This window comes from Pelecanus crispus, chromosome 1 (assembly GCF_030463565.1).
Source record: "Pelecanus crispus isolate bPelCri1 chromosome 1, bPelCri1.pri, whole genome shotgun sequence".
Lineage (NCBI taxonomy): Eukaryota > Metazoa > Chordata > Aves > Pelecaniformes > Pelecanidae > Pelecanus > Pelecanus crispus.
In genome coordinates this window covers 209,862,214-209,886,076 of record NC_134643.1, presented here as the reverse complement: position 1 = coordinate 209,886,076, position 23,863 = coordinate 209,862,214, and the positions used below count along the sequence as shown (strand labels likewise).

General features: G+C 40.0%; 1 protein-coding gene across 8 annotated transcripts in view; it reads left to right on the top strand.

Moving 5' to 3' along the window:
- GRIA4 (glutamate ionotropic receptor AMPA type subunit 4) overlaps positions 1–23,863 on the top strand; it is a 248,307-nt gene that overhangs the window by 205,149 nt on the left and 19,295 nt on the right. For 5 of the 8 annotated variants that reach the window (XM_075723280.1, XM_075723263.1, XM_075723272.1 and 2 more), the window contains one exon: positions 1,407–1,654. The exons of the other annotated variants lie outside the window; for them this stretch is intronic. In XM_075723280.1, the coding sequence (XP_075579395.1) occupies positions 1,407–1,654 (248 nt within the window). The remainder of the gene's footprint in view (positions 1–1,406; positions 1,655–23,863) is intronic. 8 annotated transcript variants of the gene reach the window in all.

Genomic DNA, 23,863 nt, shown 5'->3' with positions numbered 1-23,863 from the left:
AGACCAATCATTTAGTAATTGGTAAAAAGAAGTGCTTCAGGGAAATTACTCTTACCTATACAAAGGCTCAGTTGCAATCTTTTTAAAGCCGTTGTCAATTTAAATAATACCCAGATTATAGGATTTGATATTTGTTTAAATATTCTAAGGCCCTTTGATTTGGGGCTTTATAATAATGAATATTTTCCTGGAGTGCTCAGCACAATGTAGGAGTGGGCTCATAGACCAAATCTCACTTAGCTAGAAACTCCTGTTGACTCAAATAAAAGCTGACTTGAGCATTGGGTTAAAAAGTCCTTTTAGCAGCATGTATAAGAGAAGACAAGTGTCATCTGTTATTAAAGAAAAATACGGTGTAGTGTTCAGCTGACACACTGCTGGTTTGCATGTATGTATCCCTGTTGCTGGCGGAAGCAAAGGAGTTGTTGAATGAATCTAACGACCTTGGGAAGCTTCTCAGCCTGACAGCATTTCCTTCCTTCCTTCCTTCCTTCCTTCCTTCCTTCCTTCCTTCCTTCCTTCTTTCCTTCCTTCCTTCCTTCCTATGATTTTTTTAAAATTATTTATTTTTTATTAAGTTTTGGTTTTGCTGAAGTCTTCACTTGTGGTTACACCATGCATTCCCAGACAGGAAAATTTCCAACTAATGCACTCTAAGCCATGAATTCTTGCACATTTTTTAAGCAAGCAGTTTTCTTACTCAGTTACTAGCAGGATCAGTCTTTAAAGTAAATCCACTGATACTGCAGTTCTAAAAACATACCGAATACTTCTTTAAGACAAATGCTTAGGGCATTTTGTTTTCTTTAATAGTATATTTGGCCCAATTTGCTATTTCCATCTTTTATTGTGAGCCATGTCTTGCAATGTTGTGCAGTCTTTCTGAGGTAAATTGAATGAATTCTGGACTCTGCATGTTGAAAGCAGAAATCTTACTTAAGCTTTTGTGGTTTTGATGGTGTAAGAAGTGGGTGTTAGAGCTGAAAAATGCTTCAAGATTCAGCTCAGTATTTATGGGGAGATTATTTTATTGTTTCTCTTTCCCATACAGGTTTATTGTGGATATCTATTTCATATATAATTTCCTAAAACACACTTTACAACACTTTGACTGTGTGAACTGCCTTTATCTAACACTAAATTCAGGTCTTAGCTTTGCAGTTATTTCATTGTGACTGCTAAAGGTTAACTGGACCTAAAAAATAATATCTGATTTTATAGTATTGATACTGTTATTTCTTTTATCTTTTAAAATAATCATGGAATTCAAAGAAAATCCTTATCAAGTATGATTTTCCCAACCCCAGTTGTTTGAAATATTAAGTATGATTGATTTTATTTCCAACAATGCCATTCTGAAATATTGCAACATTCTTTTGTCCTAACTTCTTTTTAATTTTCTCCAGAGATCAAAAATAGCAGTGTATGAAAAGATGTGGACCTACATGAAATCAGCAGAGCCATCAGTGTTCACTAGGACTACTGCAGAGGGAGTAGCTCGTGTCCGCAAATCCAAGGGCAAGTTTGCCTTCCTGCTGGAGTCCACCATGAATGAATACATTGAGCAACGGAAGCCATGTGACACCATGAAAGTGGGAGGAAATCTGGATTCGAAAGGCTATGGCGTAGCCACACCGAAGGGTTCTCCATTAAGGTGGGTGGAATAGTATAACAATATAAAATGTGTTGTTATAGTATTCCACCTTCCCTGATGTCCCTGATATAGCTCTTTTTGTTTTGTGTGTGAACATGGTATGTTATTTTTCTTTTCTTCCATTTCATATTTTTTTGATCAACAAAGGTAACCATTTCTAATTGCAATATGGATTTAGCAGCTACAGTTGGCATATCTTTCAAGGCCATATAAAAACCAAACTGGTTGAACACTAGCTACTTGAAGTCAGCCTCAATAGAATGAACATCAGCTCTATTCTATTTCATCAGCTTTTTTCACCAAATTCAGCCCTTTATAGCAGTATTATGCCTACATGATCTGCATCAGTATCTGCATAAATAATATGCCTACATTTTATGTTTTGTTTATTGATCTTGGCTGCTAATTTCTGAATAAGAAGCTGCTTGTAACATCTTTTTTCAAATGTCATTACTTAGAAGCAATTAGTCCTTCATTAAAGCAACTTCATTAAAGTACTTTTATTAAAGCACCTTCTTATTTAGAAAAAAATAAGTTTGTGTGTCATTATGCATTTCAGTACTGCCTTCAAACTCACCAGTATTTTCTTTACCATGGTATCAGTCACATCCAGTTAAGTAGGAGAGTTTTTGATTCACAGGCAGAACACTTTGCTTTTCATTCAAATTGTCAGGGAAACAGAAGTGAAGGTTCTGTTCTAACACTAGTTCTGTGTTAAAATTGGCAGTATTTACCATTGTGTTGTATTTAATGCGTAAGGCAAACAAAACTTGCCTTTTTCCTCTGGTAGACTTGCCAATTTTCTTCAAAGCGAAAGAGCAACTAGCGGATTGAGGGAGTGTGGCCTGTGGAGTCTTACTGTGGACTGTGGAGCCTGTGGAGAGATAGGATGCATGTGGGTGGGGAAGAAGGAATGGCCCACGGAACAACCAATGCCCTGCTGCTCACATTTCACCCATGTGCTCATGATAAGGGGTTACAACAGGCTCTGGTGAAATAGATTCACCAAGGAGACAAAACGGGTTGAAGGGAGGAGTTGCAAGTGCAGATCGAGCCATAGTTCTGCAGGAAGTAACTGAGGAGGTACCTGTCTGCATCCGTGACCATAAAGGAGACATCATTATGCAGATAACTAGACTCACTCTTAACTCACCAATTTAACCTGCACATAATACTACAAACCTCAATACCCTTAACTGTATTACACAGATGGGAACAGGAGTATCATCAGAATCATTTCCATCTGCAGCAAAAGATTTGTATATGCAGGGGAAAATCAGACCAGTTATTTCAGTGATTGAATATGAGGTTTTGGTCCTCTCAGTGCCTCTCAGATTTAAAAACTGTCACCTTCACCACTGAATAAAGTGGTAAGAGAACATAAGGAGGTGAGAGAGGGAAAATTACAACAATAAAAATATTAATTATAAAGAAAAACATGTCCAGAACTCATGGGGTTGCTAAAGGTAGAAGGCAGCAGATAATAGGAGAGGCTGATCTATTATCTGGGTATATCTTCAAAGCACTGATTTTTTATTTTATATTTCTAATAGATTGCTATCTCCTCCTCAGTGTTTCAGACAACCTAGAAGTGATAGGCAGCACTGCAGTTTAGTGAAGCTGCTTTCCCATAGTGAGGAAATGCCCATTGCTGACAGTCACGCTTTACTGTGCCAAACCTAGGGGAAACTTTTTAGGAATCACTTTAGCTGCTGTCATATATATCCTAGCAGTGGGCTGTTTGCTCTAAGCATGCTTTATGGTGCTCTTTAGTCCCTCTCACTCTTTTCTGCAGAGTATCCAACACCAACAACAAGAGACAGCCTGTTCTAATGAGCACTAGTAGCCAGTGGAAGTTGGTTTGTGTCAAATTTGGGCTTATTTCAGGTTTATTCAGTTGGCTAGATAAAAATATCTAGGACTAATGGGGCTGAGACATAAAGCAGTTAGACTTAGAAGGAAGAGGGCCTAGTAAGACAGTTTAATAAGAACAGAGAGGAAGAGCACAACCTTGATTGTAAGGGTCAAGTGTGAAATCCTGGTTCCATCCCAGCTAAAGACCAAGCTCCCATATGTTTCAGTGAGGTCTTGGTCTCACTGGGCATCAGCAACTATCATTAGGGTGATTTGATCAACAGCATTTAGTTTTTCACATCCTACCTTCAAACATTTTTCAAAAAGGGGAATACAGGGAATCCTACCCAACCTGAAAATTGGACCAAATCTTCTTTCAAGCTGTCTCGACTGGCTGTCAATGTCCATGCCTTTCCCGAGCCTTTCTTTCACATGTGCTAAGCTGCTTGTTCTCCTGCTGCACCCCATTCCCTCTCCAGCCCCAGTGACAAACCTCAGGTAGCACATCAGTGCTGCTTACCTATTAAAAACATTAAGCAACACACTTAATGTTCTGGACAAAAATAAAGAACAAGCAACACCTCACATTCGTACCACCTTTTCCATGTATGTCTATAGACAGTAGTGCTTACTGAAAGAGGGGAAAAGCTTTCTACCCCTGTGCTTTTGAACAGAAAAGACTCAGCTGCAAATTTTAACTGCATTTGTCAGTATTTTCTGAATTGTTTGAAATTGTAGAATATGCTGGTTTTGCTATTTTGACTGCATCCCACATGGTAGTGTTTCTGTTACTGATCAGATGACTTATGTAACTGCTGCCTACGCAGATAATTGCAAATATTGAACATGCAGTTTGAAATCCATGAAGGGCAGACTAACTAAGCTCATTACATAAATTAGTCAAAAGACAGAATTTGCTACGGGAGTTGTAAATTCTATATTTTATTTAATAATCATAATTTCCTATTTAAGTTATGTGTAGACCACAAATTACTTCATGTAGTTCGCAAATAATTGCAAGTAGCATATAAATGTTAAACATTCACACTCTATTCTTGGTCTGTTCAGGACTAGGGAAAGATACACATTTTTTCAAATGAATTATTCATAGCAAATTATTCACTAAACTCTTTGAACACCTATTTCACTAGAGATGTTTTAGTCTTAATCCTCCTCCTACTTACAATAACTATAAATCAGGAGGTTTTTCACTGAAAATATAGGAACAGCTGGATAAAATTGATGTGAGTGTATGGAGAACCAGACCATATATTTTCACACATCTAACACTGACAGAAAGTGGGGTAATCTAAATCAGACTTCTTCCTGTAGTATAGAACTAGCAATGGTTCCCTGCCATCACATCACTGGGCTCATGTTCATTACAGAGCACATACCCATCACTTCACTCATGCAGATGAAATCCACCTGTCAGAGTGATCAAGGGACTGGTCTCTCTGTTGCTCATGACCCTACACATGAGCAGGGTAGTGGATTTTAATTTGAAATTCTTCCTTATTGGGTTCCATGCTACGCTCCTGCAGTGTTCAACCAGTACCTATTGGCTAATGGCAATGATTTGTTCTCAGTGCTGGTGCAGTATTAGGATTCATGCATATCACTGGATGGAAGAGAATAGGAAATGCCTGATGTGTGTTTCTTTTATGCCCACCGGGCAGTACCACGATACACATCATGTGTGTCTCCTTCCTTCCTTCCTTTTCAGTGATATTCATTTCTATATAATGATGTAAAAGACTGACATATTTGAGAAGGAATGTGGGATTGAGGGCAAAGGCTCTCATCACAAGAAAAATTGAATTTCTCTCATGGCACTACCCCGCTCTCCTTACTGTTTTCTCCTCCTACTACGGTAGGTATCCTTCCAAAACTACTGTGTAGTAATCAGTGTGAATTAATGAGGTTTTTTCTTCAAAGGTGGTGTTTTCAAAGGTGGTTAAGAGAGTGATGCTTGTCTGCTTAGCAAGACCTGCCTTTGTAAATGTGTTGTCATTAGAAGATGTTCTCGTGGCCAGACTTCTGGTCATTGTGGATCACCCCTGGCTCGTCTGCCTTGCCACTTGCAGTAATCTGTGTTTCTAGAGGGCAACCTGGAGATCTTGTACTATGCAATCCTGTGCCTTGCATGCCTCTGCTTTTCTGTTTTAGATATGTAGGCATTATAAACAAGTTTGAATAGTGATGAATATGAGAGTTCTCCACTCTAAGAGGTAATGAAAAAGGAAGTAGGGGCAATATTGTCTTAAAGGTACACTAAAAGCTTTTTCTGTTTTTTGAAGCTGTTTGATGCAAAGGTGAATGACAGGTTCAGCTAAAAAATGAGGAGTTGTCGTCATTGTTTCTGAGACTGTTTTAACTAAGGGCATTCGGGTGTCCTGTCCTGCAGCTGACAGTATGCAGTGTGGATGAGTGAAACCTGCTCAGTTCGAGTGTCTGGTGAAACACTTTGAGTCCAGCCAGATGAGAGTGGCAGGATTAGACCTAGACAAGTAATAAAAAACTGTTGTGAATAGATGTGTTGATGTATTTTAGAGACTGGTGATGGCTATTCACCAACCTGATGAAATCCAGAGCTATATTAGGTTCCAACAGTTGCAATTACGGCTAATGTTTATAGGTATTAATCTGGGATCCTATATTTCATTATTCGAGTCTCTATTCTTTTCATGTAGTAAAGAAGTAACTCCAGTTTGACTTTAGGAGGAATTGTTTATGGTCTGGGGGGAAAGAAGAAAAGGTCCATGTAGTGATATCTGCTGGTTCTTTGCAGTGTGACAGCTGGTGACATGAAATGACTCTTTACACTGGTTAAGGGCAAGTTTTTTATCCATTCTTTACTGTGTTTGTATTAAGATGAGGTGGGAAATGTGGGAAGTGCATCAGTGAAGCAAGTAATGCTCTGATCATTCTAGCAAGTTGTGTGACGTGTAAAGTACAATGTGAGTGAAGCTATGGATTTTAGTTCCCATCCCTTGCAAGGGAGGAGTGCCCTGGAGAGTGCTTGAAGTGCAAAACGCATCCCAACGGTGCCCTGTCAATATCCTATGGATTCTCCTGTTCTGTATAATGGTGCAATATCTGAAAGAGATTTACCCTAGAAGTGAGGGATCTGTGGTGGAGGGAAGTTTTTATTGTTGAAACCTGTGAGTTTATGTGAATAAGGTAACAATCTGTTATAAAGGGAGTCTATCTGTGCATGGTCTTTATAAACTACCATCTCAATCTCAGTGACTTCAGCTAGTCCTTGTTTTCCCAGGGCAAATCTCTAAAATTGCCATCCATTCATTGCTTCATGTCAATGTGGTACTACAGTTGACAATGTTACCTTTGCTTTTCAAGGATATATCCAATACGGTCCCTTAGTTAGAAATGTGGTGTTGAAGGAAAACTTATTTTGGTAATGCGTGCACATTAATACAAAATATTGGCAGACCTTACATAGGATGGGATATTCCCTATTCTATTTTTGAATGTGTTTTTCATTGGCCCAAAACAAGCTTGGGAAAATAAGGGTAAATCTGATAGTATAATTTCTTCTGATGGGACCATTAAACTTTTTATCAAGTTCTGTCCTTGATGTTTTTGGAGACCAGAGTATAAGGAGCTTATTGTGGAAGGAATTCCCAGATCATCATTCACTGTCAAAGCTGTTTATTGTGAACTTAATACATTATGCTGAGGTATACCCCAGTTCTCTTTTTACCCTGATTTTATAGATCAGTGAATTGTCAATTAACACCAAGCTCTGTGCGAAAAGAATCATAGTCATTACACAGTAGTCACCTATATGATGGAAGATAGATAAAGTTTTTTCCACCAAAACGTCTTGCAATCTCTGGTTTTTTATGCTTTCTATAAAATTGGATTTGTGTGTACAAAAAAGGGCTATGATATTCACAGACTCCCTCTGAGTAAGAGGAAAACCAGGAAAGAATGTTTGAGCTGACCACCCAAATTACTTAGAGTCAAAATTTATTTGCTATAGAGGAGTTCTTTCACTAGTGTTTTTCAAAGGTTTTGTACTGTAGAAATCCATGAATATTCACAAAAATAGAATTTTCCCATGAGTGAAGCTTCCTTGTGCAAGTTGTGTTGCATCATAAAGTAAGCATTTCCCTGGACCACTCTTCAGCGTACCCTATATTGTTCTGTTTTCAAAGGACTTCATAGGGGTTGTTTTTAAACCAGTATCATTGGTGTAGCTATTCTAGGATGTGGTCTTTCTGTGCATCTGGGCTACGTTGTTTAGTCAATAGTGTGTTCCTGTTTCTAGAAGGTACAGAAATAAGCAAAGGTAATGTGCGTTTGGGTCACCATGGTGAGATCTGTGCCCTACGTGCTTTTGAGCAATGTTCTGGCAATTCAGAGAGAAGAATGTGTATTTCCTCTGCTGGCTAGCTGTCCTCCAGTTGGCAACACTGGCATCCAAAGACTTCCCCAGATCATTCTGAAGACAAGTGACCTTCACAGTGAGGAGAGATGCAGAGGAAGCAGGTTTGATTTTTTTTTCTCGTTTCTCTTCTTCTGCCAGAATGGCTGGTCTTGCCCATAATCAGTGTGTTACCCATAGAGGCAATCATGTCAGCAAAGCACTGAAGGAGCTAGAAACTGGTGTTATTTATGTTTGATGTAGAGAAGATATAGAGACAACTGGTGAATAATGGAGATGTGAGGATAAAAATGAGGGATGTGAAATTACTGAGTTTGACCTCTATTCCTTTCAAGCAAGGGGCAGTGGAGAAAACAAAAATCCCTGCATAGTTATGGGGTGGTCTGTTGATATTTACAAGAACAGGATTTTAGTCAGGAGTTTCACTTACGAAGATGGTCATTTCTTTCTGTGATATAAAATGATTTGAGAACTAGAATGTTATCTATAACATTTTATGCATATTTGTAAACATTATCCTGTTTGACTGATGGTGTAGATCATACTGTATGACTTTGCATAATATTCTTCCCTTCACTTTAGGCATAACAAGGCTTGAATTACCACCCCATTACCCATTCAGTGTCAGAGCTTATAGCTTGATATTTCTCAAGCAGGTCAGATCCTTCAGAGCTCGTTGGGTTTTCTGTCAACTAAAAATAACATTTACTAGGTAAAAAGGCAGAGAGTGGGCCACTGCTTAGCAAGGAATGTAAAAGTCAGGGGTCAAAATAAGATCAGTGAAGAGAGAGCCTGGCAATAAATGTTAGCAAGTTGCTCTTTCAGCTGAGCCAGGAAGGCATACTTATTTTCAGTTACCGGGATTATTTCTTAGCTTTGGTTACCTGGATTATTTCTGTCTAAAAACAGAATATCTGTTTTAAAAGTAAAAATAAATCCTTGAGAACAGAGATCAGAATTCCAGCTTGCTCTGTTCCCCAGTGATTCCTGTTGGATTAAGTTTATAATTTTTAATCAAGATAAGGGTCTTCCCCATACAAAAAGAATGCAATAAAAAAAAAAAGAGGAAAACTTGATGATGATGGCTAATGAGCTCCATTGCAAGAGCAAACGTATTTAAGCAAAATCTTCTCCTTGGAGGAGTTTTGCCCTTTCTTGCAATTTTTACATATAGAGACCATAAAGTGAATATTTGTATCTTTAGAAGAAAGCAACTGGTTAGTGTCCATGATGCTGCACTCACTAAATTTTCTCTGTCCTGGCAAAAATAAAAAAAAAATCAGTATATCTTTCAAGTACTTCAGAGAGCCATCTCTGATCTACCTTGTTCCACAGAGACTATTTCTTTATTGCCACTTCCAGGAAGTTTTCACCCTCAGATTTCAGGGGGGGTTCATAATTGAACAAAGCTCTCCGTGGTCTGGAGGAGAGAGCAAAAGTCACAGGAGTATGTTCTGTTGCCACTTCTGTTTTCCTGCACTACGAATGACATTAGAAGCCACTGATGGAAGGCAAAGCTCCTACAAGAAGCCCAGCTCCCATTTTGGTTGCTTAGTCATGTTCTGGTACCTCTCTGCTAATATCATCCTGCTCCTTACTCCAGGGAAGGTCCCAGGATTTTAGTGAGAACAGTTGTGAAACGAGGTGCTTCTGAGCAGGAGTGAAAGGACAGCATGGAAACAGCAATAAAACTATTGCCTAGAAAGGTAATTTTTTATCTAAACATTGCAATGGCAATAGGTATTTTTAAATTGGCAGTATAATCAGTATAAAAAGTGAAACTACTGTTCTCTTCAGCTTTAGCATTGGCTTAACAGCATGAAGAGGTGCTTTTTTTTCTTTACACTTCTTTCTTACAAGATATTTATACTTGTTCTTCTGATATTTAGTGATTACTAAAGGTGAAATTTCTGCGCAGTCATATAGAAGCATTGTTTGGGCAAGTCCGTGGTAGTCAGCACCAGGACAAGTTTTATAACAGGCTCGGTTTCTACAGTCAGAAAGAAAGAAATCAAGGCATCAAAAAAAAATTTCACAGTTCTTTTTTTGGTTTTCTGCTTCAGAAATATTTGAATGCAGAGTAGGAGCTTCATGATATCAAACCTGCCCAAATGAAATTTGTTAGGCTGTTCACTTCTCTGTCAAGTAAAAAGGGGCATATTTTTAAGTATAACCAATGAACTTCCCTAAAACTATCAGTGAAGACCAGGATCTCTCAAAAATACTGATAGCATTGCGGTGCACATGTCTTACTGACTTTCTGGAAGTTTGCCAAGGTTTGATAAGCATTAATCCCCAGGGTATGCTAGTGGGAGACAAAAGGGTTATCATTGTTTCCAGTCTATAGATCCTCTAAGGAACAAACTCTGCTTCTTGGCACTTCAGCTATATATTTCTCCTGCCCTTTTCCCTGCCATTTCCACAATCCCTCATAAAGCAGCTCAGCAGAGGGCAAGATGCAGCCCATTATATTTTAACAATGCAGCTTGTTATTATTTCTCTTTTCTTTTCATTACAACTGTTTAGGTGTCAATTCCCAGGAAACTGCCAGGCTTCAGAATATGTATTCATTAAGGGCACAATCCAGCTACCTTTTGAAGTTGATGGTACAGTTCCCACCAAGTAAAAGGCCTATCCCACTAAGATAATAATTGTCCAGGTAAATTGTAGGTGGACTGAAGCAAGGGAGCAGGCCACTGAAAGGCATCTCAGCAGCTCATAACAATACCTCTCTGTGGAACTGACATTTGGGGAACAAATGGCACCTGAAAAACAGTTTGTGATTAATCTGTGTGGTTGCTGCAAAGCTGCCCACTTCCAATTGACAGTAAGTACTAGATGGACTCCCAAGAGACACAAAATGGCCATTTAGTCTTTATACAGCCTTGGCTCTTGTGAGAAATCCCAAACTAAAAGTAGGAAAAAAGTTTATTTTCTTTCTTGTGGAGTTTCTTTGACCTGAGAACAGTGTCTTAAACCAGCACACTATGCAACAGAGTAGGCATTATGGAGGGAATGAACATCCCAGCGTGAAAGGTGAAAATGTTGCCAATGAAAAAAAACACAAAACAAGATTCAGGAGCCCTGGGACTGACACCCAGCTCCAGCCCCCTGGGCAGTTTTAATATATCTTTTAAGTTACTGTATATCTTGGCATGACAGCTCTAAAATGCAGCTATTACCCCACATCAGCAAGGTGTTCCCAAGGTGCTCAGGTTCCAGATAAAAATGGCCATATGCACATCTCGCTGAACAACACAAGTTTAAAAGATTATGTGATAAAATGGTGACTTGTGGTTGATCGGTAGTTATTTCTCTGAACTGTCCTACCTTGTGTGTGGTAGGAAGTAGGGTTAAAACTACTGCTCTTTTTCTCAACTACCTCTAGATATACTTTGCTCAAGTATTCCTGTATTTTTATTTTTATTACTCCCATTTTCTGCCATCCTTCCTCTGCTTCCCATTCCAATTAAGTCACTGAGTAAGAGCTTAAATCAAAGCTGAAGAAGGATTTAACTCCTACTTAACCATATCTTTTAGCAAATCACGTGATGTTGAACAATGGTGTGTGCTCTTTTGTTGCGTGAGACTCTCTTTTCACAGCTTTTGGCAGGACTGGCAGTTTTCTGTAGTCAAAATTTAACCTAAAATTTTCCCTGCACTTTTTTAAAGCCAAAAGTGAACTGGATGAAAGTGGTCCAAGCCTGACCTGATACAGAGACCTATTTTATTGTTACACTTCAGTTATTTCTTTCTACTCTAAAAGAACACATGAAAAGAATAATCTGCCTCTAGGACCCAGAGAAGTCAGAGCTTTTTTTTTTTTCTTCCTCTCCCGCCACCCTCCCTCCATGGGCAGGAATAGCATCTGTGCACAGGAAGATCCAGATCCCTTGCATCTTCCATTACTAGCAGCAGGGCCGACTGAGGCCTGCAGGTGAGAGCAGCCCCAACATCTGGCAGCCCATCTGTTACCTCCAAAATAGGCTTTCTGTGTACATAATTACACATTAGGCCCATTCCAATCTATTGCTTATATGGTTCCATCTACCGCAGCCAAAGTTTGCAACCATGTTTGTCGTAAGAGAGGCTTATTTAGAATTACACCTTTGGCTTCCTTGGTATGGATGTAGGCACCTGATTTTGCACACAGCAGTATGGAAATTCTTTTTATAGCATTTTATGCTGTGTCATTTGTGTGGTTCAGATCTACTTTGGATCTTAAAATTCTGAGTCTACAGAAAAACTTATTGGACCTGGTTGGAAATCTGCAGGTTATTTCCTACAGAATATCTTGACTTTTTCTAGATAAGTCACATCACCCAAATTTCAGGTGCCTAAATGCAAACATGACTAGGCAATTTTTCAAATTTTTACATTTTCAACAAAAAATTTCAATTTGAAGGTTTCCATAAAAGCTTTTTACTGGTTGCAACACAAAACAGTAAGAGCCAGTATGTAGGCTGGTGCTCATTTCTTTATTGGTTTTAATTAAAAAGATGATGTCCTTCTGTGTGCAAAGCTGTGGGACCAGCCTACGTTCAGATGCTCTGTGCTTTCTAAGATCCATTGCCTCAGGTTTTAATCAGTATATGTTACTACTTTAATTGTATTCTAACTTAACCTGCTAATGATTTTTTTTTCCTTTAAATCCACATGAACACTTGACAATTAGTTCTGGTTGTGCAGAGTTTAAATAATGCAAACTCAGGCTATGAAAGTGTAGTTGAAAGTGAATAGAAAGTCATCGCAGTTTCTTGAAGATTTAGGAATTGTTCCTATCACAGTTAAATAATCAGGCTGCTACTTTTGGCATCTGTTTTAGATAGCAGGCAATTATCCAAAGCAGTTCCAATTAGAGTGCTTTTAGTTCATCCAATTTGTAGGCCACAAGAGAAGATTGTGGCATCAAATAAAATAATTGCAAACATTCAGACTACATCTAGAATACTGCATCCTTTTTTGCCCTCCTAATTTAAGAAAAACATCAATAAATTGAAGCAATTTCAGTGGAAGGTGATGAAGCTGGAGCTGGATCTAGAGCACCGGCCCTGTCAGGAGGAGAAGTCTGAAGGAGCTAGGCTTGTTCAGCCCGGAGCAGAGATGGCTTTGGGGGGGACCTAACAGCAGCCCACAGTGCCTATGGGAAGGTCTTTGAGGAGATGGCTCTTTGCAGCAGTGCAGGCCAGGAAGGTAAGAGACAATGGGCGTAAACTGAAAGAGGAGAAGTTCAGACTGGATGTAAGGAGGAACTTTTTCCCCTGACTGCTTGAGGACGGTCTGACAGTGACACTGGTTGCCCAGAGAGGTTGCGCAGTCTCCATCCTTGGAGGTTTTCAGACCGTGACTGGATGAAGCCCTGAGCACCTTGGTCTGACCTCAGAGCTGACCATTGTAGAGCAGGAGCCTGCACCAGATACCTCCTGAGGTGCCTTCCAGGCTGCACTATGCTATGATCCTTTTTTTGACAATTATGAATGTAAAAAGGACATCTTCAGCCGTCACGTTCAATCTCCTGGAACTGCAGGAGTATTTGGAAAGTTGTAGGAGCTTACAGAGAGTGATGTTTAAGTTTTCTGTGTAGTAGGAGGTCTTCTCCTCAAATTGTACAACCGCTGCTCTTGACAACTAGGATTGAGTTATGATTTCTGTGAATCAAAAGTCAATCAGATTATTCTCATGTAAATCCCATTCTCATGCTGGAAAAGCAAAAGAGAGTGAGAGTATCTGATTTCAGTGAAATAAGTGGCAGTGCTTTGTACCTCTGCTTTGCCAGGGCAAAGGGAGCCCTTAACTTCCCAAGCAGCCTTATTTAGCTGCTAAGTGACTGACAGCGTAGGCCTTTGTGGAACCCCTAAGAGTGGGGTCGTAAGGCAGAAGAGTTTTTTGTTACGGGAGTCAGACCACTCAGATTGGCTCTCTCTCACTTTTGCCAGGGTATGCAGAAAAATTAGGAGTATCTCATGGTTAAAGACTGAGTTGAGGGAATGTGCACAGAATTTTAAGGTTAGTCTATCTCTAGGACGTTATTTCCATTGGGAGGCCAGGAGGATACATTCCCTATGAACGCTTGCCAAAGATTTCTGAGTGGCAACGAAGTGTAGTTGGCTGAGTGTGAGGCTGGAAGTTGTGCTATGCTGATGAGCTTAATTATGATCCTGCCCTGATTTCCTGGCAGTCTTGGAGGAGGTCAGTTCACCTTCTAGCTTCAGTTTCACCTTTGCAAATTGAGGGTAATGACAATTGTCCATAAACCTTGGAGGGACAGTGAAGATTAATAGCATACTGTTTATTGTGCTGTGAATATTTAAAGTCCATTCCTACGTCAGATGTTTGTTTGATTATTTCAAATCCATGGCGGTGTGTGCCTCAGAACAAACCCCACTGTAGTTGTCTCAGTGTCTTTGATCAAAGAAACTGTTTTGGAGACAAAACAATAGGGAAAAGGTAACTTCAAGTAATGGTTTCTTAAACAGTCTATAGTCTATGACCACATGTTGTCCTGTCTTCCCTTTAGAAAGCAATAGCAGCGATCTCCATCACCAGTGGACCTTACTCCCTCCAGTTTTTTTTTTTATTAGAAGTGACATGTGGGCATGTGTTCAGGACAGCAGTAATTACATTAGTTGGATCTCCATATCCACTGCGGAGATCTATTAGTAATTTCCATACCTTGTTTTCTCTATACGCTGGCTGCTTGTGTTTGAAACATTACAAGCATGATTATTACTGTATTGAAGTGACTGTGCTTGGTCTGACTGGTATGAGTGCTGGTGTATTTGCATTTGCTGCTGTGTACATGGCTCTACCAGTGGTGGCAACATTATATAGCTGGTTGCCAGAGGGATTGGATTGCCCTTGTCTGATAATTTCGCCTGATCTTGGACTGGTGTTCAGCTGGCTTCAGGGCATTTTAATTATCAGCACACTGGCTATAGGACCGACCATCTCGTCTGGTTGCTGGCACCATTTATGTTTGTCTCAGCCTATCAGATCTTCCTCATTAACTTCTGCGATGATATTCAGACAGAAAGTCCTAGGAACTCTTCCAGCTAATCCCCATTTTGGCTGCTGACCAAATAAGGCTTTGTATGACACAACTGTAATTGCTTCATTTGTATGGTATTGATCAGCCATTAGGCAAAACACAAGCCAGCATTTCACTAAGACTCAAGTTATGTAGTATTATTTACTGTTTGCACTGCAGTTGCAGCTAGAGTTCCCACCTGGGGAACGGACCCCCTGTTTTTTCTCTCAGTCTCTGCTTCTAATTAAAATAATGAACTTCAAAGTGCTTGCATTATAATTAGACCAAAGCTTAAGAAACCATCTCTTAGCGGGGATCTTTCCATTTATTGCCTGTCTTCTAATACTTCTTTATAAAAAACAACAGCATGGAGTCACAAAGAGGCATGTATTGTTACAGAATTTCTAATACCTCTTCTCAGTCTAAGTTTAGATCTGATAACAGTGTATCAGCTGTGCAGATCTTAGGAATTAGTGGTCTGTTTCTGGCAACAGTGAAAATCAAGCATCCGTGCTGATTTCTCAGTGTCATTAATGGCTTTTGACAGTGCCCACGTTACTTTAATACCTTTGTGGACACTGATGTCAGTGAGTGAATTCGCTCAGAAGCAAACTACAGTTTTGCCATATAGCGTTCCCATGTGGAGTTGCTTTCCTCACTAGGAAAAAACTGATGGATGAGCAGACTGCTTGTATTATAGCACTTTCAGTACCATACAGTATGCTGATGGTATTTGGCTTTGCAGTCATTTCATGCTTCATCCTCATTAAGGTGAGACGGGGACTTGGTGGCTGATAAGTCTGACCAGGCAGGCAAAAGACTGGTGCTCATTAGAAACAGCACCTAAAATAGTGTGTTTAATTTCTAAAATAAAAATATAGAAATTCAATTGAATCTGGCTACTCCTCAAATTCCTGAGAACAATAATAGCAGTAAGCTGTTGTTGGTTTTGTTTTTTTTTTTTTTTTTTTTCCAGTTGCAGCTGCTGAGAAGATGGCAGGAGGTTTTTTCTCTCACTGTGGCTCTTACCACAGATACCTATGTCTCTGTCACCCTGAGAGTGGTTAAATGCAACTTGTTTTGTATGACTTTTCTCTGAGGACATCTCAGAAACATTAGCTAGGAGAGAGGACTTCCGTCACCTTTTGTGGAGCATCTTAAGCTGACGGTGATGTAGTTTGTGAAAAAGGCATGCACAGATGCTCAGCTGAGCATCTCCACTTGTAGAAGTCACTCCATTATGACTCCTGATGGTTTTTTACCATTTCTCAATCTTAAACTGACATCTTAAACTAATCAGTTGCTGTTATGAAATCTTGCTGCTTGCAGGGAAGAAAATGCAGCAACATATCATAAGGAGTAGAATAACAGAAGACCATGTCAAATGTAGTTCCTCCTATCCATCTTAGCATTGTACTTTCATAAAGGGTGAGATTCAGCCTGGCATAAATGAAAAACTGGAGAAGTGTGGTAGTGAAATCTCTTCAAGCGTTGCCAAATTTGAACCAGTCTCCAAAAATGCCAGATATGTTCAATACTACATTAAGAAAGATCTTGGGTTTATTATATCAGCTGCCCTGCTACCCACTGAATAGAACATACATTTATATAGCACATTGAGACATGGGGCTGGTTAGGAACCAGAAAACCTGATTTTTGCAGTAGGTCTAACAGGGTATTTTATTTTCCATGATCTATCAGGAAGAGTCCTGACTGGGTTTGGAGGTCACAGTAACATTTCTTCTGGGGATAGGTGATTCAGCCTAGGGCTGGGTCTTCCTGTGGTTGAACGCTGTGAAATGGTCAGTTCGAGTCACAATATTTCTGCCACTGCTGGGACATGTTGAATGGAGTGAAAAATTAGAAGCTGCTGAAACAGCTGCCACCTGCTTTGTGCTGGAAGATTTTTGTGTAGTAAAATCTTCCTCTTTGTAGGGTGGCCAGAGTCTGCAATCTTAATAGGCTGTCTAGTAATCCATCAGTCATATCAAATGGATTGAGATGGATATAAAGAAGGAACAACTTTCTAAGTTATAAGGACCACATCCTATTTCTAATCAATAAGCACTGAATTGTATCCAAAAGAGTTTTTCTTAGCCTCATTCTGGATGAAAATAGTCACTCCCTAGTGTTCAGAAGTGTAAACTTAAAATGCCTCACAAATATGGCTAGGCTATTATGTAAAAGAAAATGTAAATCTACTGGCCAACATTAGTAATGCTGAATAATGTTTTCAATCCTGTTAAAATCAAGTCATCCATTCAAAAAACAAATAGATCATTTGTGCAGACAGTAAACTGCAGTATTTGGCTTTTTCTTGCGGATGGAGTGGCATAAGGAGTCTCCACAACATGTGCCTGGATAACGTAACATAATGTCACTTAGAGAGACCTGCACTAATGCAGTCTAGGTAGGAGAGGAGAGGGACAGCATGAGACCTCGTAGAGCTTCACTGCTGTGCCCCCCACTACAAGCCATTACTCCCTGTCTTTCAGCAGCACTAATCCAACACTGATGGAACCTCTGCCTGGCACTGAACCACGTCCTGTGCCCTGCCACAAAACACCTGCCTGTCCATGCCAATACTACCATTTTCTCTCAGCTGGGTGCCCCTAAATTTAGGAGTTACTGGAGAGGCAGGTGAAACAGCACCCAAACACCCTGCTGTGACAAACTGTGAGTCAAGATTTGCTTCGCCTAAGGTGCCAGAAGGCGAAAGGCTTTCTGCCAGCCATGCCAAAGGTGAATGTTGCTCAGTCTGAAAGTGTTAAGTAATTTGGGGGCAAGTATTTAAAAATGCTCATTTTACACATTTCAAATTTTAAAATATTATTGTAAGTGCTTTCAGCAATATCAAATGTATAAAAAGCTTAAAGGGGTCAGGGTTCCCCTAGTTTCTGGGGTGAGAGAGAGTTTCAATGCAGTTGGCAGTGGGCTAAGTTTATCCTCAGAGTAATTCCTGCGGTGTGGAGCAGTGCTACACCAGTGCTTAGACACTTCTGCAAAATCCCACTCAAGCTTTAAAACATGTATTTTTAGTTGCAGGTGTTGGACTGCAGCAGCCTATTCATATATTCCTGCTTATGCTGCATCCAGCAAGAAAAATTGTATTTTGAAAAGTGGTACTGCTCAGTGAGAACAGGATTAGGTACTCGTTAGTGAAAATTAAAATAGCTCAGAGTTGAGAGAAGCTGGTGTTTCTGCTTCTGCTAAAGACTGTATACTGAACCAATATGAACAGTTACTCTAGGGACAATTTTATGTGTTTTTTATTTACAGCAAAGCTTTTTGTAAAGGCAGAGAAACAAGCGGAGTTGCCTTCCCAGGTCAACTGCTGTTGTTTTTACACCAGCAAAATACATATTTAATTGCTTGGCCAAGAAGTGTTTTCATACTGTAATTGGAATATCTTGCTGCAAAACAGCTTTCAGTTTATATAAATATTTAAACTACAGTCATCAGACCTCTAGCTGGTGTAAGTTGTCAGAACTTCTTTGAATTCAAAGTAGCTATGGCAATTTTTAGCAGCAGTGGGTCTCCCATTAATTGGAACTCCTGCTGATCCTCAAGGTGTCAGTTTGGCTCATATTTGTTTACAAAGCTCAGTTCAAGCAACTAAGCTGCATACTTAGGATATACATAGAAGCTGTAAATACTCAGTTGCCCCTGGAAATTAACCATCTTATTTGGATGGCTAAATGAAGAGTGTTATACTTATTTTAATTAGCCACAATTGAAACGTATTTGAGCGCTGCTTTAAATTTCCCATCTCTAAACAAAGAATAACAATACATACACACTCTTGTAAAGATACTTTGTTCTTAGTGTTTGTAGAATATTTTGAGATATTGTTCTGGAAGAGGTGTTTTAAATGCAATTGGACAGGGGATTTTTAAACATTTATAAATGGTATTAGCTTCTAATGCAGCACACAACCTGCCCATAGCTTTTTTGCAAGACTTTTGGCTTTCTGCAGACAAGTCAGTTCCTCAGGGGTCCATGGGTTTTGCAAGGTGGAATTCAAGAGGCACCCACTGTCCTGGTGGATCCTTAGCTGGGCGTGGGCACTCAACTGAGATGACCAGTCATGTCCTTTCTGTGATAAGCATGTATATAGCATGTTTAGTTTAGCATGAAAACCTGAGAAGCCCATTGCAGAAGAGCTAATATTGTTGTGAAGACTCACAACTTGAATACTAGTAGTTCTTTATTTAATACAGTTCTGGGCAAGCTATCAGAGCAAGTCCCAAGGACTCTTTTTGTTTGAACTATCAGCTACATGTGAAAATGTCTTGATATGTGCTGTGCTTCAGTATTTGAATACAATATTTTTACAGCATGCAAACTATTAGAAATACCAGTACAAAAATTATTCCTATAAATTTTTGAATGTGTTTAAAAAAACATGATTTCAAAGTTGGCCCTTTGTCATTAAAATTTAGGTTGTTTTTCTTGTAAAAATGCTCTTGCATTAGCTCTCTTTTTTAGTATTTGCATTATTGATCCTTCAAGCCTTCTGAGTACAGAATGATATAAGCTTTGGCAACATCTTCCTCGTTAACGAAGTGCTTGTTTTATTCCTAATTTATTAAACGTATTCAGCCAGTGCCATGCAGCTTTACACTTAATTTCTCTTGATGAATTGTCAAACACCCTTAAACTGCGCTGCATTTGTGTCGTGTTACAATCTGCCATCAGCACTTTTCAAAACATGGTTAAAATAAACAGCTCAGAAGCTAGGCAGGTTTTATTTTTTTTTGCTTGCGAAGGTTGCATTTTAATTTTTCCCATTTAAAATCATTTGAACTGATGATATGAACAAGATGTAAAAATGCACCCGCTTGTGTTTCACTAAATATGTCTGAGACAGATCCTCAGCTGCATCCAGGAAGCGCTGGGTTGTGCAGCGAGGGGAGGCTTTCAGGCAGCTGCGGCCTCCTCTTCCCAAGCCACCTGGGCTGGATACAGATTAGATCATGAGAGAATAACTGTGATTCACATCACTGAAATAAGGTCACTGAAGTCGGCTTCACCGGGCTCTCTCTCTGCCTTGTCCCGAGGGAGGATACCCTCCAGCCTGCGCCAGGAGCACCGGGGGGCTTGTCTGGGAGACAGCTGCATCAGCAGGTAGCTGCAGGGAGAGACGCCCAAAGTGCAAGGAAGCAAATGAGCTTTAAGTTGCTTGAGATGCGTCATCAATTGCTGACACATCACTGGCTGTGACATGATCCTGGGAAAGCTTGTTCCTTCAGTGAACTCCTCCTCTGGGTGCACCACCACGTCCATGGCTTCGCTTCCCATCGTGCGGTGGTTTACTGATCCCAACTTCATTCCAGGCACTACTTATATAGTAGTATGTATACAACAAACTTATGACTAAGTAGTCATGGATTTTACTGGAATAAAAAAGCAAATCCCTGTATTTTGCCAGTTGGTCCATACCTCGCGTATGGCCCACCTATGGTGCTTTGATCATTTAACATTCAGGTACTCTTTGACGGTTGCTGTGCATTTAGAGAACCTAAGGTTAAACAGAGGTGGCATCCCTCTGCACGATGTGATTTCTAAGTGACTGAGTGATTTCTGAGGCTTTCAAAGCCCTGTGAGAAGGATTTGTGAAGAGCCTTTTAGGGGGCCAGGGTCTCTGCTTCTGCCTCAGTAACTGCAGTGGTGGCACCAGCGGTTCTCAGATGATACGCCCTGCAATATGGCTGCAGTTTAAACAAAGCTGTCTCTGTGGATGTAGAGTCTCATTAGTGAGTCATGTTAGTTCTGCGCATCCTGCTTGTTCATTATTTCAAGTGAACAACATCCCCAACGCTAAGCAGTGAAACAACAGTGCCGCCGTCTGTAAAGATAACGGCAGAATTTCACCAAGAATCTGCCCAGGATTCAGGGAACTATTTTTCTATCTAATGTGCCACTGGCACAGAATTTATGAGCCTAAGTTCATGAAAGGGATTCAGGAAAATGTCAAACCTGTTTAAATAGCTAAGACATTTAAGTTTTCCTGGCAAAATGCTACCTGTTGCCTAAAAGGTTGTCATTAAATGCTCCCAGCAGAGATCCTTCCTTTGTTGTAATGAGTACTGAGGAACCTGTCTGTGCCTTTAGGCCATTTAGTATTCAAAAACGGGTATTTTGGGACCTGGCTTTATGGAGGGGGTCTCCTTTACCACATGTGCTCAGGCCAAGGCTGACTCCTTTCTGAATTGCATTCACAGATGGTGCTGAGTGGTGCTGATGGGTGGTGGTTTCCATCCATCCTGTGAACAACTGTGTATCCGGGGATTTGGGGAGCTGAAAGACTTAGACAAAAAGCAGCTGTGGCTGAGACTGTGGATACTTGTCCAAGTCTAATCAGGCTGGAGGGAGCCTTTTCTACCTACTACACGTATTCATGCGTTGTGCATTAGGCTATTGAAAACAGGCTTGATTTTACCATGCAGGATGCATTTCATGATTTAGTTTCTGGTTTCTTAGAGATACTGCATTGCTGTGCTGGAATAGGTGCTTAAAGGGGTGCATTAGGCAGAATTTGGTGCCCCCTCTCATGCTGTTCCCCTGTGGCTGCCTCAGACTTCCAGCAGTGCTTGTGATGTTGGCTGCTGTGGTCCCTAGCCTGGGCCTCTTGTCTCATTCCGTCATGGTGCAGGGACCTTTGTGTATCTCTGTCAGCCACGGAAATGCCCCTCCTGTGCTTCAGCATGTAATTGCTGGGTACCAAGGTGCTGTATGCCATAGCGTTCAGGTCGTTTGTTGAATGCCTGCCTCACTGCTTCATACCAACTGAAGTCCAACAGATGGGCCGTGTGTTAACCATTGCTGCGACCCAAACTCACTGGAAGTCAAAGCAGACCTCTGGCAGCTTCCCTGGGCTTTGGGCTAGCACCCTACTGTGATTCTTTTGTGTGGCAGATGAGTTACCCCTGTCTGGAGTCATAGATGTTGTTTTGCAAAGGATTGGGTAGTTGGCACTGTCATCTGTCCGTGCAGTTTTATCTTTTGCTAACTGTGAAAGGCATATCTGCAGCTGGCACAAGTAGGTTCTTTAAAAAGAAGTGACACTGATTAACATTTTAAATGGCTTATTACTATTTATTTAGGGGGAGATGGAAAGTGATTTTAAATGAGTGAGAATGATTTAATTCTCATGAAGTTTTTCATACTGTAATTCTATAGGCAGCTTAAAAAAAGCTGTGATCCATACATTGAAATCACTGTGCACTCAAGTAATTGTGAAGTGAGGTATCACTGTAACACAAGGGCTGCAGTTTTGGCTGAACTGGCTTGACTATCACTTGTAAGAGCTCTGTTTTCTTCTGAGTAATAGAAAAGGCAGGATTGTACAGTGACTGCAAGGATTAAGAGTCAAATATTAAAGCAGTTGCCTGCTTTCTACTACTAAACCCTTACTCTTGCAAAGATTCCAATTCCTTTATTGAGGAACACATTGTTCTTCAGTGCAAGTTTTGACTTAAGTGTGGTGTTGAGAATACAGTCCTGTTTTTTAATGATGAAAGAACAGTTTCCGCCATGGATACTCAAGTTTCAAAATGCCGCCTTCTGTGGCAGAATGAAGCACTGTCTAGCATGAGTATGAGTGATCTAGCCTGAGGTCTGAGGTCTCAGGTATATAAATTTCAATGTAGTCACCGTTGCACCTACCAGGATCTCAGTTATAACATTTCTGTGGGAGATACAGCAGTGTTGAGCAAAGGTTCTCTGTGTTTTGCTGACCAGAACGAAATTATTTATTTCCACATGTTGAGGTGGACCCGGATAACAAAGCAACAGAGAAAGCAGTGTGAAACTAACCTGGTTTTACATGGCCTACTAGACATGAGAGGACAATAATGTCTTACATTTATAAACAATACAGTTTAATTTCAGAGCAATGATTGCAGCTTAAATCCACATTTACTTCTTCATCCTTTTTATTTCCATTTCTCTATTGTGCTGTGAAACTGTCTATGGATATGGCTAATAACCCAGCTAAATAACCCTCTCATGAATGGGTTTCATTTATTTATTTATTACCCTAGGATTACTATCAACCAGCTGCAGCTTCTCTAAATGACTGTGGGAAAATTTTCATTGATAATCTTTAATGCTTTGAAAGATAAATATGAACATTTGGCAAGTGAGAAAGCTTGTCCCTTTCAACATGAAAATTAAACATGAAAACTTATATTAGTTGTCAAAAAAATCGCCTAGTTGTTTTTTATTCATCTTAGAATATCCAGATAAAAGGTCTAAGTAGACATTAACTTGAAAAGCTTGAAAAAAAAGTTGTAAGTTACCAGATAACACCTTCACCCAAGATGAGATAAAGATTGAAAAAACACTTTCTAAGGATTTTAGCATAAGGACTTTGTCTAATTCAGTGAGCTTTAGCGTTCATACTTGAGAGACCACAGCTTAGAGGAAATAGTATGAAGATGCATTTACAGATAGACTGATTGATAGGGCTTCCCATCTGCTTTAAAATAAGACTGTGCTTAAGTGGCTCATTGAATTGAGAGTTAGTGATATTCTTTGAGATACATTTCATTTTTCACGGGAGTGATCACTCCTGCCCACATCTGTAGCACTGTCAAAGCAGCTGTTTATGTTATTGCTACCCAGTGTGACAATTAGACACAGCAGCATTAAATTAGACCTTGGTTTGGTTCCTGTTGAAGGCAGAAGGAGTTTTAACGTTGACTTTGAGACAGCAGGCTCAACCTATGTATCTAAGCCATTTTCAGAATAAGTAATGTTGCTCAGCATCAAAGAAAGTGTTTCTAGGATCATCTTTCATCTATGGCTCAGTCCCAATGTCCTTATAAAGGTAAAATTTACATTTAGTGTACTGGAAGTTTGGCTGTAAAGTGGCAAGGCTGGCCACACAGTTACCTTTCTGAATGGGGCAAAC